The 18,194-nt window shown below is 40.6% G+C and overlaps 1 protein-coding gene across 1 annotated transcript; it reads right to left on the bottom strand.

Annotated features, from left to right (window-relative positions):
* Nucleotides 1–628: 628 nt before the first annotated feature.
* slc52a3-2b (solute carrier family 52 member 3-2b) lies at nt 629–4,540 on the bottom strand. Its single transcript, XM_087805555.1, has 4 exons — nt 4,401–4,540; nt 1,862–2,903; nt 1,674–1,797; nt 629–1,053 (listed from the first exon to the last, which is right to left on the bottom strand). Exons 2-4 carry the CDS (start codon nt 2,866–2,868, stop codon nt 847–849), a joined length of 1,338 nt encoding a protein of 445 aa, XP_087661681.1. The 5' UTR covers nt 2,869–2,903; nt 4,401–4,540; the 3' UTR covers nt 629–846.
* Between the last annotated feature and the right edge of the window lie 13,654 nt (nt 4,541–18,194).

Raw genomic sequence — 18,194 nt, 5'->3', positions numbered from 1 at the left:
GAGGGCTTCGCACCAATTCAAACAATCTTTTTATTTTTTAACAAATTGCGTTTTCGGATTCAAAAGATGAGAAGAACGAAGGTTCGTTTTATAAATCGATGACGACATCTAGTGGCGGAAAGTAGTTCCAAAGTTTTACTGCACTTTAGTTTACATTTGGAGGAAATAAAACTAATTTACGCCTTAAGAATGATGTAAATGTTTATAAAACTTCTGTTAAACAATCTATGAGGAAGTTTTGTGTTTAAGAGTTAATAGTAAATAAGAGATTAAAACTTTCCCAACTACAGAATCTCTGGAGGTTCAATATAATATATATATTTTTTTCAATTTCAATTTTTATATTTTTAAATCACCACTCGCCTATTCAATATATATATATAATGTATATAGAGAGATATTTTGGGGTAATAAAAATAAAAATTTCATCGTAATAAAAACTAACAATATTAAAAGTTTGTTATAAACAATGCTGCCCTGGACCATTTTATTTTTAAATATAATTATAACAATAAATATTTAAGCTTTCTAATGCTTTTTCTTTAAATATGCCGTTTTTATTTTGCCAAAAAAATGCAGTTCTATTTTTTTTTTCAATGTCAAAGCTTGACAAATAAATGATACCACATTCAGCAGATACAAAATTTATTTGGTAGTATTGAAAAAGAAACTTCAGTAACATATACAGAAAAACCAAATAGTCGGGCTGAGGAATAAATTAAGGCACATTTAAAGCCAGTAAACTATGTCATGTAACACGCTTGACACAACCTGTCAAACGTCTATCAAGGCAATATGTTTGTGCTCAGCTGTAAACTAGTTCATAAACTGTTACTTCCGTCTCGTTCAACACTTAGTGTTACAAGGGTCGCCCGACTTGAAGAGCGAATACACGCTGACGAGAGGGAACATGGAAAGGGCGCCGACCATGGAGCCCAGCTGCACTACCGCTCCGCACCACACGAGGGCACTGTGACCTTCGTCACGGAGGATGACCCCGATGATGACCTTCACGTACGACAGGGTCAGAACAAACAGGACCCAGACCAGGACCTGCGAGCGGAGGAACAGGAGACGGACAAACGTGATTAAGTTACAGCAGCAGCAGCAGCAGGTTCATCTCATCAATGATGGCAGTTATTGAATCATCCTGGAGACGCAGACATTAGTGGAGAAAAGTCTCATTACTTGGAGGAAAAACATTATTATTATCATTATAATCATCAACTACCATCACTGAAACATGAAGTAACTAATTACCATGTGGCTAATACAAGTGTTTTTCACTTTTATTTAAATATTAGTATTGTATAAGATATTGTCTTTTAGAACAGATCAGATTTTGTCTAAGCAGTTATCCTGAGTTGTCTCTGGGTCAAGGCGACCCAAAAATAAATTGTTTGTGTGGCACCCCTTGTGTTGTCTCTGGATCAAGGTCAACAACCTCCCCGTCTTCTATAAATACATATGCATTGGTGGAGGTCGTTCACCTTGACCCGGAGATAACACAAAGGGATACAACAAACACATTTGTTTCCAGGCCTTCAGGTCATCTTGACCCAGAGACAACACAAGGGTTATTTTTATATATATATAAATATATAATATATATATATATATATATATATTTATATATTGAGACGTTGTTTTTCAAGAATGCAATGAGGACTTACAATGACAACGACTCCAGCAGTACTATCGACCAGCAGAGGACACGGACTGAGCTTAGCCATGGCCATGATGTAGCCTCCGAAACCACTGCCAACCAACGTCAAGAAGAGCATGAAGACGAGAGACCTGGACATCACATCGTTTCCATTAGGACAACTGAACACCATGAGAGGTTCTCAAGAGAACTCACCTGACTGGCATGAACATGGCGATGAAGCAGGCGACCGGATTGGCGACGGAAGCCATGGTTGTGGCCAGGTGGTAGGCCTTGTTCCCGTACGGCAGGCACGAGTAGGACTGCACGGCCGGGAGCACCGCGTTGGTCAGGGCGTTGACCCAGGCTAGCACAGCGAAGATGAAGACCACCTCAAAGTTGCTGTAGGTCCCCCGACCGAAGGAGCTGCGGGGCTCCCTCCCGGCGGTGTCCAGAGGGCCCAGCATGGGCTTCTCTTCAGGAGGCTGAGGGTGAAGAGAGAATCCCTGCTCCTTCTTATCCTGCAAGTCGTCACCGCTGAAGTACAAGCTCCTCTCGCGGGCGACGTCGGGGTGGTGGTTGAGGAAGACGAACGCCACCAGACACACCACCATCATGGCACTCAGGAAGAAGAAGAAGACCTGGGCGGAGAACTTTGCCGGCTGATAGACGGTTTCGAGGACGTCGCCCACCACACTAGAGTTATCCGCCGTCGTCCTGTTCCGACAGTGGACCACCCCCACACCTTGGGTCAGAGCCACCAGTGCCGGCACCAGTCCGCTGAGACCCTCGCCGGCGAAGTAGGTGGTGAGGTACTGGGGCCGAAGGCGCATCATGAAGGGCAGGAAAGTCACGGACGAGGTGCAGTCCACGACAGAGAGCAGGAAGCTCAAGACCAGCAGAGGAACGCTGCGCATGGAGCCTCCCAGGAACACCGTGTGTTTCCAGAAGAAGGCCAGCAGGAACGTGGCGACGATGCCCAGCACCACGATCCCATAGATGACCGGGCGCTCGTCCAGCTTGCCGGGGCGAAAGCGGTGCAGGAGCGTGATGACCAAGGGGCCGACGTTGGCCATCTGGATGATGACAGTGAGGTACGACGGCAGGTACCAGCCCTCGGGGATCTGAGGAACCACCAGCGGGAGCTGCACCCACATCCCGTTGATGGCCACCCAGGAGCCCATCCCGAAGAGACACGCCAACACGTGGGTCAGAAGAGACATGACGGACGACGAGATGAGGTCAAGTCATGCACGATCTGGAATCAAATACTTAGTGTCAGATTAATTCAAAAGTTTAAAAAGATTTTCTTGTTTTATGGCGATTACAAAAGAGCGTAAAGGTGCATCACCGCCACCTACTTGTAAGGAGTGTAATTTTTCTTTTCATTTACCAATAGCTTTATAAACAAGCTATGATAACTTAATTTACCAATTTCTATATCCTCTTTAATAATGTAGTTCTCCTTAGATATTGCAGTACAAAACTGTAACATTTCTCACTGGAATATCTAAAGTTTCACACATGGATATTACGGAAGAACTGCTTTGATATGACCAGAGAGATAAATGTGAGTTCTTCTACCAGAGCAGCTCAGAATTCTTGTAACAGAGTTTTGTATGAACTGTAGGCGATGAATAGTAGAATCTCTCTATTATCAAAGGACAAAATTGTTTGGAAAGTAGAATAAAAAATAAACAATACAATAAAATGAATAATGAAACTAATTTAATGAAAAACATCAAATAAATAAATGGATAAGTAAATAGATAAGACATTTTAACAAAGATAAATAAAACAGGACTACAAATGAATTACAACCACTTATTGACACAGTCATTCTAGGTTTTCTACATAAAATGTTTAAGCACTTTTTAACCGTTGTGTGTGTTTTAATTGTGAAACTACTCGTTTTTTTTCATCATTGTTTTTCGTCATTTCCAAGAGGAAGGGTTAAACAATTTTACAGCCTGGTGGTACAAACTGTTTTTAAGTTTAAATAAATGTTGAAATGATTACATAATTACACTGACTTAATTCAAAATAACTAAAAACATTGTGAGATATTGACTGAGATAATAGTCAAACAGCAGTCAGATAATTCCTCAAAATTGTTTGGGTTGAATAACAGTTATTTGCTTAATACCAGTTCAACGGTTGTTCTTAAGTTGATAACAAAATAAAACCCCTTCAGTAATAGTAGGTGTATGTAAAACAGGAATATTGTTTACTTGTATGACACTTGTTTTCAAGTCATGTATGATCTGACTCTGACCTTGCCCGACCTTTCACCCACAAACACAAACAGCTCCAACCGAACACGTGACGCAAACAAAAAAAAATTGCCACAGTTATTACATATAATTCGCAAAAAAACTATCAACACAGATTTGAAAAAAACTGGTTATTTAAAAAGGAAGGCGGGGGGTGGCTCTGGCTACTTCCTGGTGTTTGAAAAGATCTTAATCCATCCAGTTTATCTCTACGAGGCTTTAATAACAACACGTTTATGGCGAGTTTTGGGAGAAAAAAACAACACCGAATTATTTTGTGACGATGACAGTGCATAATAAAATATAATACAGTAATAGTAAACGAGATAAAATTAGATGAATAAAATACAATACTAGCGATAAATTAAATATACATTAAACTAATATTCATGATCCAAACAGGTAGAACGAGTTATTAAACCGTTGATGTTCTGCCTGAATTGTAAGAATATAAGTAAACATCATCGTGTGTAACATCATACCTCGTTCACAAAGAGTCTTCTCTCCTTCTGTCTTTCTTCTCGACTCCAACAAACTCTTTATCGTCTCTCATCTTGTTCTCCCTCGTCGCACGAGTGACATATTGAACCGTGCGTGTTTAGACCTCCTCCCACATTTCACCTCCATTCATTCTCCGCCACAGGCTCTTTACTACTTCCGTGTCTCTGGGTTCACGTGACATGCGCATGCGCACACGCTCTCTGCCGCGCTGGACGCTCGGGAAATGATCGACAAAGATCATCTTTTTTGTTCATATAAATAATTGACGTGGGGTATTAAGTGCTGTAAAATCGTATTATAGAAGTTTAGTTTACGAAAACGTTGAGTAATTATTTGTTTTTAAGAAAGTCGTTTGTCTTTTCCGGATGTGACGTCATACCCAACTGATACGGTCCCTACGCTTGTCTTCACGTGTGCGATTGTTATTAAGATAAAACAGACGCAATTTAAGTCATTTAATTATTTTATTTACATTTTCTTGTGCTACAATACACACAGTGTTTTAGGACAGAGACCCCCAAACTCAGGTAACGGAAATAAATGTATATACTGTATATAATGTATGTTATATTGGTGATTATTGTTTTAAATGTGTTAAGTTTTGAAAAGAAAATTGTATTTTCTCTCAAGTAACTATTGTTTCAGTCGAGTTTACAAAAAACAACAACCTGTAAACACGTGTAAAACAGTGAAACACAAACTTCATATGATTTATTTTTATTTTAAATGTTTAACGTGGGGTATAAAGTGCCATCAATCGTCTTATAGCAGTTTCATTTACGAAAAAGTTAAGTAAAAACATTTTTTTTTAGAAAGTCGTTTGTCTTTGCAGGATGTGACGTCATCAGACAAGTGCCCAACCGTTATTGTACCTACACTTGTGCTGTGTCTCAAATCACATACTTCTCTTAGTATACTAGAAGTTAGTATGCATCAGGATAGTGTACGTACTAACTAGTACGTAAATTCTCCACAGATAGTATGTCTCAAATCAAACACTGCCGCTACACACTAACCGGATAAGACGCGACAGCTTCTTCTTCTATGAAGAAGAAGCTGAAGAAGAATTGAAAAATACGAATACTTTTAAATTAAATATTTATTTTTATTATATACGCAGAGTTTAATATTGTAATTCCAGTAATTCAAAAATACAATTTTCTTTATATAAATTTAATATAAAGTGTTGGTATAATAGTGCCACCTAGTGATGTGTTGATGAAGCTTCATGAAACAGTGAGATGTTGTTCAGAGGTCAGTAGGTGGCGCCATCAGTTCAAAAATAAAGTTTCATTAGAACATTTATTTAAAACAAATAGTGCAGAGACGCCATCTAGTGGACTCTGAAGATAATGACACTGTTTCATGAGGCTTCATCAACACATCACTACAATATATTGGACTCTGAAGATAATGACACTGTTTCATGAAGCTTCATCAACACATCAGTACCATCTAGTGGACTCTGAACATAATGACACTGTTTCATGAAGCTTCATCAACACATCACTACCATCTAGTGGACTCTGAACATAATGACACTGTTTCATGAAGCTCCATCAACACATCACTACCATCTAGTGGACTCTGAACATAATGACACTGTTTCATCAAGCTTCATCAACATATAACTACCATCTAGTAAAAACACTATTAATTGAAAAATATTAAATTTACCAAAATATATTTTTGAATGATTGAGATGACAATATCAAACTGTCGATTTAATTCTCTAAATCCCAATTTCAGTAAATAATTTAAACTTGAATTACATTTGATATGTTTAAATATTTAAATGTACAATATTGTGAAAGTACTGATTTACTTTCATAAAGTTGGTGAATAGTATAATCCTTGTGATTTAAATAACCTAAAGCACTTGATAAGAATTGATTTCTTAGACATTTTATTGTCTAACTCTAAGACAAAAGAACACGTATTCAACCCCTGTTGGCGGAAACTAAAGGTTATTTTCAAGACTACAATCAGAAAAATGAAGAACAATGTTATAAGATTTCAACTCACCTGGGAAGTTGGTCACAAGAGTCCAGGGAAGGAATGATGTTCTTTCGGCCGCACGTTGACTTCAGTGCTTTTCCAGTGTGGATTTGTGGGTCATGTGAGCTCCGAGTGCTGGAGGGGGTGAGGGAGGTGAAGCTCACAGGGACGAGCGAGAACAAGATGGTTTTAGAGAAGGTTTCAAGAAGGAAGAACTTAAAGAGCAGACGTGAGCAGCCACTGGGAACATTATTGTGAGCTGGCATTAGTGTTGCTCCCACCTCTGCATGTGTCCCTCTTTAATTACAGCTCCAGCATTCTTCTGCTGGGAGACAATAGAGAAGTCTCTTCTAAAGAGGAACTTAAGTTTATAAATGAAATGAATAAACCGGAACAATCTGTTTTACTTTTACTATGATTGAATCCCTTCAGTTGTTCCTCAGCTCTCAGTCTTCCTTCAGGATTTGACTGTTAATATAATAATAATTGAGGGACTGACTCAGCACCTACTGCAGCTCACACACGTCTTTGCTGGACGTTCTCACCATTACATGCCATGTGACTTTGCCTGTGAAGCAAACTCAATTCTCTTTCCTGTCTAATGAGTTCTGCGCATTCGTTTGATCCAAGGAAGAGTAACATTTTAGAATTAAAACAGTCAATTTATTAAAAGTAAAGAAGGATTACAAAAGTAGGCCAAACAAGACCTTAAACAACAGTTAACAAAGAAATGCAAATTATTCAGAAATACCATAGATTCCGAGCTCGGTCCAGTCTCTGTCAGACTCGTTCACCCACCAGATCCTTCCAGAGAGTGGCAGCTAATCTTTGGGTCGTCCTTTCTTTTAAAGACCTCAAGACACTCCCAAAATAAGTGAAGTAAGTTACCAAATCTGACTCCATTATGAACAACAGATGTTGTTCGACCTAATCTCTAGACTTCATTCACACCTGTTATCTCAAACCAGACCATAAATTCTGTGTCCTACCATTTTAAGAGTCGTAAACAAACAAGGACAACATTTCCACATGGCTACATCCTTCCCAATACATGTGTTCTTTCACAGTCAGCACTTTTAACACAATGGCACCAAGGTCCATAAAAGTTAAGACATAGATGTCCAGAGCCCCTGAACCCTGAACCTTTAAACCCCGAACCTTTTGAACCATGCTGCCTGGAAGACAGAATACAAGAAGATGTTTAAGATCTGAATAAGAGATAACATTATCAATGTTTAACAATTGAGTGCACAAGAAAGAGGACATACATTCAACCCATCAATGAATACACATATAGGGAAGTAATTTAGAATATGTCTTCAATCCCTCCTTTGACCTCTGAAACCAGGGGTCAACCTTAAAATTGTGAAGTTTAAAACAAACCTTTTGTCACAAAATCTGGTATATGGTAAAAAATAAAATAAAATATGAGATTAATAATTCTTGTGTGCTGAAAATACAGCGACAGACATTAAAAGAGATATTATTATTGACTTCCATTTACCAAACCATCTATCCATCATATCACTCAACCAATTGTTAATGCCTGAGTGTTCTTTGTGTTAATTTGAGAGCGCTTTAAGATCAATGGCTTTGGTCAAGCTACCATCCGGGGCGGTGTTATTCAGAATGAACGTACAACATACATCACCAAACATTGCACACACCCCTCCTTTCTCTGCAAATATCATGTCTATAGCATTCCGATTTTGAAACGACATATGTGAAGTGATAGATAATTGTTCATGCACTAAGATAACCAGGTCGCTAGTGTAATTTGCCAGTCTCTAATACCTGGTTGCAGTAATTTTTGTCAACTTTACCCATATGTATCCTTGCTGGATAATATTGAGCTATACAGGTGTAATTTATTGTCAAAGTAGGATTAAACAGAGGTGGAGTGGCATTTTGGGCTGTAACAGAATAAATCTGATTAAGTATTTCACAGTGGAAACTGGCAGTGGTTCTGAATGAATAGTTATCTTTCGGTTACAATATAAGATACTTCAACTATGTTCAATCAGTTTGCAGTTATTACCATAACTTCTACACAACTTTTTCTCACCACAAACATTTAAACAAACTCTGTAGTCGAAAAAGGAACAGGCTGAAGCCCAGGCTTATTTTCCTATCCTATCCAACCCATGAAAGAACCCCAAAATATAAATTATACAGAGCAGAAAAAAACAAAAACAAAATCATTTCACATTTCAGTCATTTCACCTTGTAATCCTTAGGTATTTTACATTTCAATGTTTTTACCCTTTCATTTTTATTTTTTAAAAGTATTTTATTTTTAAACTGACCAATGTTCTACAAAACTTTGTCACAAAGCCTCTTTCATTATTTTACTTATAGAAATGAAACCAACTATATTTAACATTAGTTCTCAATTCTTAACTCAAAATAATGCTTCTAATGTTTTTATATGTAAAATGTCAACTAATTTTTAAAATGCCAGACTTTATAAGTTATTTATTAGTAGTTTTGCTAATGGGAAGCGTTTGTGAATTATTCTAATAATTATTTTCTGGAGTTTTTAATCATAGGGACTATGTAGTTCTACATGTATTTCCCCAAACCTCAACACAATTTGATATATGGCCTTATAAGTGAGAAGTATAATATGCAAAGACAATTATTGTTTTACAAATCCCCTACTTTGTAGATAATACAATTAGATTTTGCTCATTTATTTTTCCTTTTTTTTTTAAATACTGTGGCTTCCAACTAAATTCATGCTCACAGATTACTCCCAAGAACATCGTCTCATACACAATTTTTACGGACACCCTGTGTGTCTGTTTCTCACTTTTGGAAGCATTCAAAAACTATTTAACCGGTGAATTTGATATGGATCATACACCCTCCTTTCACTGAACAATACCAATCGTTACAGTGAAATCTTAATAACGACTTTAAATCTATTGGTTCAAAACCAACCAAAATTGTATCACTTCCGGTGTGAATCTTGAAACAAGAAACCTCAATATTGAATTCCCAAGTTTGTGTCAGAAAGGCAGCATTACAAATGATATCATTGAAAGAGTATTCAAGCGAGCTACCAATGTCGTTTGTGAGCTCCCAAACTTTTGTTATTTCTTCAAGTGAATTGAGCTAATTTCATGAGAAAACAAACTCTCAATGAGGGACAGGATAGCTTGGTTGAGGCGCAGGATTCCATTCAGCACCTCTTTGATTGAAAGAAATGGGAACTTCCCTGAGCGCCCCAGTCCATGTGGGCTCAAGACTCAGGACAATTCACTCATGTAGGCAGTGTAGGGTGTTTCCGCTGGTTGTTGTGAAAACCATATTTCTAAATGGTTTAAGAAAATAGGCAAAAGCAGGAAAATTGCCACCAAGCGGTAGTGATGTGGTGGAAAAGGTCACTGCTGGCAGCTAGACTTCATCAGGTGCAGGGGTGGATCACTGCTGGCAGTGAAAGAAGTGAGACTTCAGGGAGTGAGGATGCAGGGAACACAAGAAGTAGGGGCCGCAGATTGTAGGGCCGCAGTTGGTGGTAACGTTCTACCACTTGTTGGGGACAGAACGCATCTTCTCTTCTGTCCACCAGGAACTCCAGTCCGGTCCGGACTTGGATGTAGCCTGTTCAGCTTCCCGTGTAGAACCCTCATGTGTCTGGTCTGGTCTCACATTACACCCTCGCTTGGCTGGTCCTTTCTCTCGCATGGCACCTTCGACCTCTCCGCTAGACTCGCCTTTCATCTGGACTAGGTCTCCTTTCTCAGACCCTCAAAGCCATGTCGGCGGTGAGCTCTGCAGTCGTGATCCCACCCAGCACAGTCTCCAAACTCAACCAGGCATCGTCTTGCGACAGGGCAGCTATCACCTTCCTAAATTTAGAAAAATATTTTCTCGTTATGAATTTCTGATCTTACCTTAGTCCTGGAGGTCCCACACTTAAACCTATCAGTGCTGCAAATCATTTCTTTATAAAATTGAAGGTTATTTCGCAAGCGTACAATGTTCATCACGAAGACAGTTACACATTATCACAATATCATGAGACACAACACACTCAACAAGGTCCTGGTGTCTCTAGACCACCAAACAACTGACAGATGTGTTGCTTCTGTTCCTGGAGAATTTAAGTCATCATTAGAAACAAACACCGTTATTAAAACACATTTATCATTGATATGTGAAATGGAGCCTTCAGGTTCCAACCTGATCCTGCAAAGAGAACGTTCGGTGGTGAAGGGTCTTTCTCACTCTCACACACACAGGATTGGGGAAAGAAGAGATTTACGAGGGCTCTTCTCCACCTCACTTGAGGTGCAGCATTCCTGGAACCTTTTAGGATAAATCTTTACTGTTCACTTCGTTAGATAAAACATCAAAACAATGATCAATTGATTCATGCACATGCAGTGTTCATTGCTTCTTTCTCTCAGTGCACACACACACATGCTCTCATGTTCTTGCACTTGATTCATCCTGGCAGTACATAGACACACAGACACATAGACACACAGACACACAGACACACAAACACACAGACACATAGACACAAAGTCTGTTGCACTGCAGCTGCACAGTGTTTGGTCTACGTCACATCATGTTTGTAAGTCCAGAATTGGCCCTAAAAAACTTCATGACGGACAATCTGAAGTTACCCCCCGACACAGTGAGTAAAATCACTTTTCACCGCGTCCATCGCCTGGGTCCAGTCAGGAAGGACAAGAACTACCCCCGTCCCATTATCGCTAAGTTTGAACACTACAAACAAAAGGAACAGGTGAAGAAACAGGGAGTCCAGCTCAAAGGTACTAACTTTGGAATAAATGACCAATATCCCCGCGAGATCCAGGCCCGACGCAAGATCCTGTTCCCGATCAGGAGACAGTATCTGGAGAAACAGAGGAGGGCTGTTATCTCAGTGGATAAACTCTACATCGACGGTCAATTGTTCCGTGACAGCAATCTAACACCATGGCTGTACTGATACAAAAATCTACAACCGCTTATATAAAACGATGAACATATAATATACTCACATCTGCTCGCATCTCACTGGCACTTGTTGTTTTTTTTCTGTTTACTCCCCACACCTATCCCTCTTTGCTCTACAACATGTTTCACTTCATTCATTCTTTCACACTCATACATTCGCACACACGTCGGGATGATAGCCTCTTAGACATACTGTTCGATGGACATGGTTAGGTTTACAAGCTGGAATGTTTGTGGACTTGGAAGTAAGGATTAGGCAAAAGTTATTAAATTTAAAAACCAATTAAAAAAACTGAATACAGACATCTGTCTCCTACAGGAAACCCACTTGGTTGACTCAAGAAATGCAGTATTGCAATCTCCTAACTTCCCACACACCTTTATGGCAAATTTTAATTCCAGACAAAGAGGAACTGCAATCTTAATAAATAATAAAATCAAATTCACACTTAACACTACAATTTCTGATCCAGAAGGCAGATACATCATTATTCATATCTCCTTAAATAACAAACAAAATCTGACTATAGTGAGTGTATATGGGCCAAACAAGGACGACCCAGACTTCTTTCACACCTTGTTCTCTAATCTAATTGATTTGCCCTGTTCTAATCTTATTATAGGTGGTGACTTTAACACTGTGCTCAATCCAGTCCAGGACAGATCCAGTTCAACTGCAAACACTAAAACCTCAGTATCAACATCAGTACTAAAACAGTACATGGAGGAGTTTGGACTGGCTGATAGCTGGAGGCTAAACCACCAGGATGAGAAAGAATTTACATACTTCTCACAGGTACATCGCACTTCATCTAGAATAGACTTCTTTTTGACCAGTAAATCCCTACTATCAATCACATTAGAAACAAAAATCCATCCCATAATTGTAAGCGACCATGCACCAGTCTCACTTTGTCTTAATATCCAACCTCAACTGAAGTCTTCCACTCGATGGAGGTTGAACACATCTCTACTGAAGGATAACGATTTTGATGATTATTTTAAAAAAGAATGGTCCTTCTTTCTAGAAACCAATGATACACCAAACATCTCTGCGTCCCTCCTCTGGAAGACGGCTAAAGCTGTGCTACGCGGAAAAATAATCTCCTTCTCTTCCCATAAGAAGAAGACTGAAGAACAGAAAGAAAAAGGTCTAGAGACCAAACTAAAATAACTTGAGGTAGAATACTCGGAAAACCCAGCCGACACTCTTCTGTGTCAGATTAGGAAAGTTAAACTGGATTTAAATGATATCTTGAATAAAAGAAAGAAGGTGAAATTCCAAATACAAAGACTACGTCTAAATGAAATCCAGCACAGCAACAAATCGGCTAAATATTTGGCAAATTTAATCAAACAAGGAAAAGAAAAATCAACTATTTCCACCGTAAAAGATAGCAATGGAAAATATGTTAACTCACAGGCAGAAATTAATAAGGTGTTTGAAGACTTTTATAAACGACTATACAGTGACGATTTAAACCCAGACACGGACAATATCAGCAAGTTCCTTAATGGGCTAAAATTACCACACCTATCTAGAGAACAAGCAACAAGTTTAGACAGGCCAATTTCACCAGAGGAAATTTACATAGCTCTTAATAAAATGTCCATTAATAAATCTCCAGGCCCTGACGGTTTTCCAGTTGAGTTTTACAAACACTTCTGGCCAACTATCTCAAATCTATGCAACATAAAATATTTAGGAATCAATATCTCCCCAAATCTATCAGAATTGTTCTCCTTGAACTTCTCTCCACTACTTCAAAGGATACAGGATGATTTAAGTCGCTGGACGAAATTACCATTATCACTTATAGAAAGAATAGAAACAGTTAAAATGTCAATCCTGCCGAAAGTCAACTACCTATTTACAATGATTCCCATCACACCAAACTGTTCCTGGTTCAAATCACTGAATACTGCCATTATCAAATTCTATTGGAAAAATAAAACTCCAAGAATAAAACTAACTACATTGCAAAAACCAAAGACACAGGGGGGACTTGAAGCCCCTAATTTAGAACTCTATCACCTCTCCTACCATCTAAAATACCTAACTCAATGGCTGCATGGTCCAAAATCGGACTCTTCCTGGCTCGACACGGAACAGGCTCATTGTAACAACCTCCTATTGTCAGATCTTCCATTTATAACTCAAACTATTAAAAATCACCAATGCTTTAATACTCTAACGATAAATACAACATTAAAAGCTTGGTGGAGAACCTTAAAAATCACCAAATCCCAAAAAATAGCCCCTTCGATACGTTCACCCATCTGGCAAAACCCAGACTTTACGATCAACAAAAAAATGGTAAACTTCAGCAGCTGGAAGGAAAACGGTGTTACACACCTGCACCATATCGTAAAAGGTAACTCGCTTGTTGGCTTTTCTGAGCTTGTTGATAAATTGAATATGACAAATTCACATTTCTTGGAATATATGCAATTGCATTCTATTATTTTACCAGACAAAATATGGCGACTAAAGACTCTATCTCAGTGAATAAAATACTAAACATCCCTAATACAAAGAAAATAATATCCTAAATATATTCAGTACTGAACCAGGCAGACACCTCCATATGCATACCAACCTCAAAATGGGAAGAAGACCTGGCTATGAGCACAAACCCTGATTTTTGGAGTCAAATATGCAACAATATTTTCTTTAAGAATGTAAACAAACATTTACAGCTTATCCAGTATAAAGTTATTCATAGGAGTCACTATACTGCTTCGAGACTACACAGGATGGGCTTAACTGAATCAGACAGATGCACCAGCTGCTCCCTTGACACAAAAGACTCCTACTTCCACTCATTGTGGACTTGCACACAGGTCGAATCATTTTGGCTTAATGTTACAAGTAATATATCAACATTTCTGAACTTAACCATTCCATACTGTCCAAGGATTTGTATATTGGGAGACACTTCTCGGCTCCCCATGCAGAGAAGAACAGAGGCCGTGTTGTTAATTTGTCTTAACATAGCCAAGAAAACCATCCTTCTGAACTGGAAGAATAAGGAAAAGGTCAACATCCACATTTGGAAAGGCCTCTTACTTGATTATATATCAAATGAAAAACTTCTGGCATCTCTAAATGATGAATTACCGAATTTCAATCAAACCTGGGACCATATTATCTCCCTCTTAACCGCAACTGCCTGACTTCCAAATTATACAAACAAATTATGCGTCACGTGTACATCAATGGCTTCCCTCTGTCCTTAATGCTTATTTTCTTTGATGTATCTTCCCATACACACACATACTATTATGCACACGCAACCACATACAAACAACCACATACACACACATTTATACATAACAAACACATACATAAACTACAATAAATTACAATACTACATTACTGATTCAACCGGGAGTGCGACGGGACTTGGAGATTGCCGCTCCCGTCTCTGTGTGGGGGGCATGTTGGAGGCAGTTGTCTCCTCTTAGGACCATCGGTGGCGCTGGGGGTCATGCTTGCCTCTAGCCTCGCCGGGGCCGTTCTGGCTTGGCCGATTCGATGTGAGGGGCCCGGCGGGTGGGGCCTGTGGGTCCTTGGGCCTGTTGGCGGTGGCCGCTGGTGCCGCTGGTGCCGCGATGGCCCCGTGTGCCGGTGTGGGGGTGGCCCGCTTCCGGGGGGGGGTCTTTGGTGGTGTGCGGGGGTTGGTGCTGGCGGGGGTGGTTGGGGCGGTAGACGGGGGGTTGCGTTGGGGGCGGTGCTGGGGCTGGTGGGTTGCTGGTCCGGCTGATGGGGTTGGCGGGTGAACCGTTTGGGGTGGGGCTGGGGCTGGCCGGGTGTTCTGGATGGCCCTCCGGCCCCGATGGCTTCACCTGGTCTGTTGTGGGGGGCTGTGGGGGCCTGTCTTGGGGTGGGTGTCTGCCCTGTGTGGCATGTGCTGTGGTGGGGGAGTCTGTCGCCCTTGGTCCTGGGGGTGCGTGGCCGGGTTGGTCGGTCTTTCGGGGGCTTCCCGGGTGGTGGGGCCACACACTGGGCAGGGACATGGTAGGGGGACGGCGGAGGCATTGGGCGGACCCATCTTACGGTAGAGACCATGTACCGCCCATGCAAGTGCTGCTGTCCCCCTAGGTGCTGCATGGTGGGTGGGGGCAGGGGCTGGGGGTCAGTGCGTATGATGGGCGGGGCCTTGGCACTGTAGAGACCGTTGACCGCCCATGTAATACTGCTGGCCCCCCAACTTCCCTCATGACATGGAGGAGGTGGGCTGTGGCTGTTGGGGATGGTCTACAGTTTGAAGATTGGGGGCTGTTCCCGGACGGCTGCAGCCCCATTACCCCCGCCCTGCCTACACAACCGTGGCGCCCCTGTTACCCGGGGGACTCTCACCGGAGGACCTGAGCCAGTACTTGGCCATTGTTCCCCTGGGCTCATGCGGTGGCGCTCGACCCGGCTACTGGCCGTGTTCACGGGGTATTGGGGGGGTCTCCGCTGCCGCTGCTGTAGTGGATCCCTATCTCCTTGGCTTGTCTTCTCGCGGTCCCCTGCTATGGACTTGGTGGCGGCCTGACGATCTGGGGGTCTTCCGTGGCCCGGCCTGGCCCCGGAGCTCTATCCCCTGACTGGTTTTCTGGCTGTCCCTTGGAGGGCATGCCCTTGCGCGCCTCCGGGGGCCCCCCCGGTGGTGGTCCGCTTTCTCACTGGTGTTTGGGGTCGGGCTCGGCTCTAGTGGTGTCTCCCGCAGGTACCTGCCGCGGTTTGGGCCCCCATGTCTGGATCCTGCTGTGCTAGGTATGTGCCTTCTGGCCTGGCTGGGGGTGTGGTGGCTTCTTGGTGTCACTGGGTTCTGCCTGCCCACCATGCAGGGTTGGGTGGTTGGTGCCTCTGGGTCCCTACTTGCACTCTCTTCACACACACACCCACACAACCACACACACACACACACAACCACACAACCACACAACCACAAAACCACACACACACAACCACACACACACAACCACACACACACACAACCACACACACACAACCACACACAACCACCTGCCTCTTACAGGAGGTTTTTCCTTGCCACTGTGAGTTATCATGAGCTCTTGGCAGGGAACCAGGCTGGTTTTATTGGGTCCAACATTTATCCAACAACTAAGTTGTTTATGAAAAACTGTTGATGGACAATGGATGCCCCGCCACAGAATGGACAATGCAATTGTATTCTGTGACTGTTACAGTTTACATGTACTGCATTGTAACTGGTGAAGGTATGTAAATAAAATTTAAAAAATTTAAAATTTAAAAAAAAGAATGACAAAAAAAAAAAAAAAGAAAAAAAAAAAAGAAATGAACTATTTTAAAGTTATCATCAAATCAACAATTATCAAAAGTTTCCAAAAGTATTCTAACCTCTTATAGTTATTTAAAGGTATTTTTTGTCCGTTTATGACACACATACTTGAACTTTAGGTTTGAATCATACTAACAAATTAACTCTAGAGTCTTCAAAGGAACTGAACTGTTCCCTAAAAGGATCTTAAAATCAATCATTTTAATTTGATTATCAATTATCACTTCTATAAAATCCTTCATAGGACATGATCTCACTGCCATCAGCGCTAATGACAATGTATCAAGCCTCGTCGTTGCTTTTCAAATCCAAGTTAGAAAATTATTTTTACTTACAGACCTCAACAGACTGAATTAGGAATCAACTTCTTCATTAACTTCTTTATCACTTTGATTATTCATTCACTTCTGGTTGGTAAAGTCTCCACATTCCTAGAAAACACAAATTAACAAGTTTCCTCTTTCATCTTCAAAGTAGATCTGAGATTGTTCTGTCGTCAAGCCAGTCACTCCAAACCAGTCAGCGTATCAAATCATTTACATTCAGAATATGATGTAGAAATACTTATCCTAAAAATGATCCCAATTCAATGGTACTACATTTTCAACCATATATCTTCTTCCTCTCCTGTTATCCCTTTTTTTTCCTTTTCAAAAGTAGCAGATAAAAGGATAGTTTACTTCCCATTTTTTATACTATTCCATTTCACTTAAACTTCCTAACTCCCTACATCACACCGTCTCACAGTTATGACTGTTCAGAATCTCTTCTACTAGAGAATTATACTTCCCAATCAAAAATAAAAAATCTCAAAATCTTAGGTCTACAGAGAATTCCCTTTTAAAAAAAAAAAAAATTAAAAAAAATCAGAGCTTTCTATGCTTTCAATTAACGGACAAGAAAATGACAAGAAAACAATATCATGCAAGAAAAGGAGGATTTTCTTCAGTTTGCAAACATCCCCAATGTATTGGATTTGGCCTGTTTCGCAAAACATGACCCATGAGTGGCTTTGTCATGTCATCAGACAAGGTTCTGACAAACTTTCTCTTCCACCTCGGCCCACCAGCATCACTTGCATGGTCCCATCAGTGAGAAATCTTCTCACGGGACTTAGGTCAAGTAATCGTGACTGTGCCTGTCTTAGGTTGTCCCAGGGTTTGAGTCAGGATCTTACCCGTCATCAGCGATCCAGCCTTCCATACTCTCCTGAATCAGGCTGCTCAGAGGGTGAGAGTGATAACAGTAGAGGAGAGAGAAGCGACTTTGCCTTTTTCTTAAACCAAACATTTGTTGTGATGACTGTCGGACCCCAGAAAATTGTTTGCCAAAGTAATGGTCAATTTCTGATGTTACACTGTGACCCATAGTACTTTGATTGTTTGATAGAAAATTTCATCTCTATAAAAGAAAAGTTCTTCGAAAAAGTGTAATTAGATAGACACTATGTCGATTTTAATCTTAATCACTATCTGTTAGTAATCAAAT

Source organism: Callionymus lyra, chromosome 13, assembly GCF_982586985.1.
Source record: "Callionymus lyra chromosome 13, fCalLyr1.hap1.1, whole genome shotgun sequence".
Classification (NCBI taxonomy): domain Eukaryota; kingdom Metazoa; phylum Chordata; class Actinopteri; order Syngnathiformes; family Callionymidae; genus Callionymus; species Callionymus lyra.
The sequence above is the reverse complement of the archived record's forward strand: the minus strand, read 5'-3'. Positions and strand labels throughout refer to the sequence as shown.

Bases quoted from the DNA above. Each gene is read 5' to 3' on its own strand.
- slc52a3-2b (XM_087805555.1), bottom strand. From the start codon at position 2,868: ATGTCTCTTCTGACCCACGTGTTGGCGTGTCTCTTCGGGATGGGCTCC. The intron at 1,798-1,861 runs GTGAGTTCTCTT...TGTGATGTCCAG, and splicing joins GCCATGTTCATGCCAGTCAG to GTCTCTCGTCTTCATGCTCT. The intron at 1,054-1,673 runs GTAAGTCCTCAT...CTCCGCTCGCAG, and splicing joins CTGCTGGAGTCGTTGTCATT to GTCCTGGTCTGGGTCCTGTT.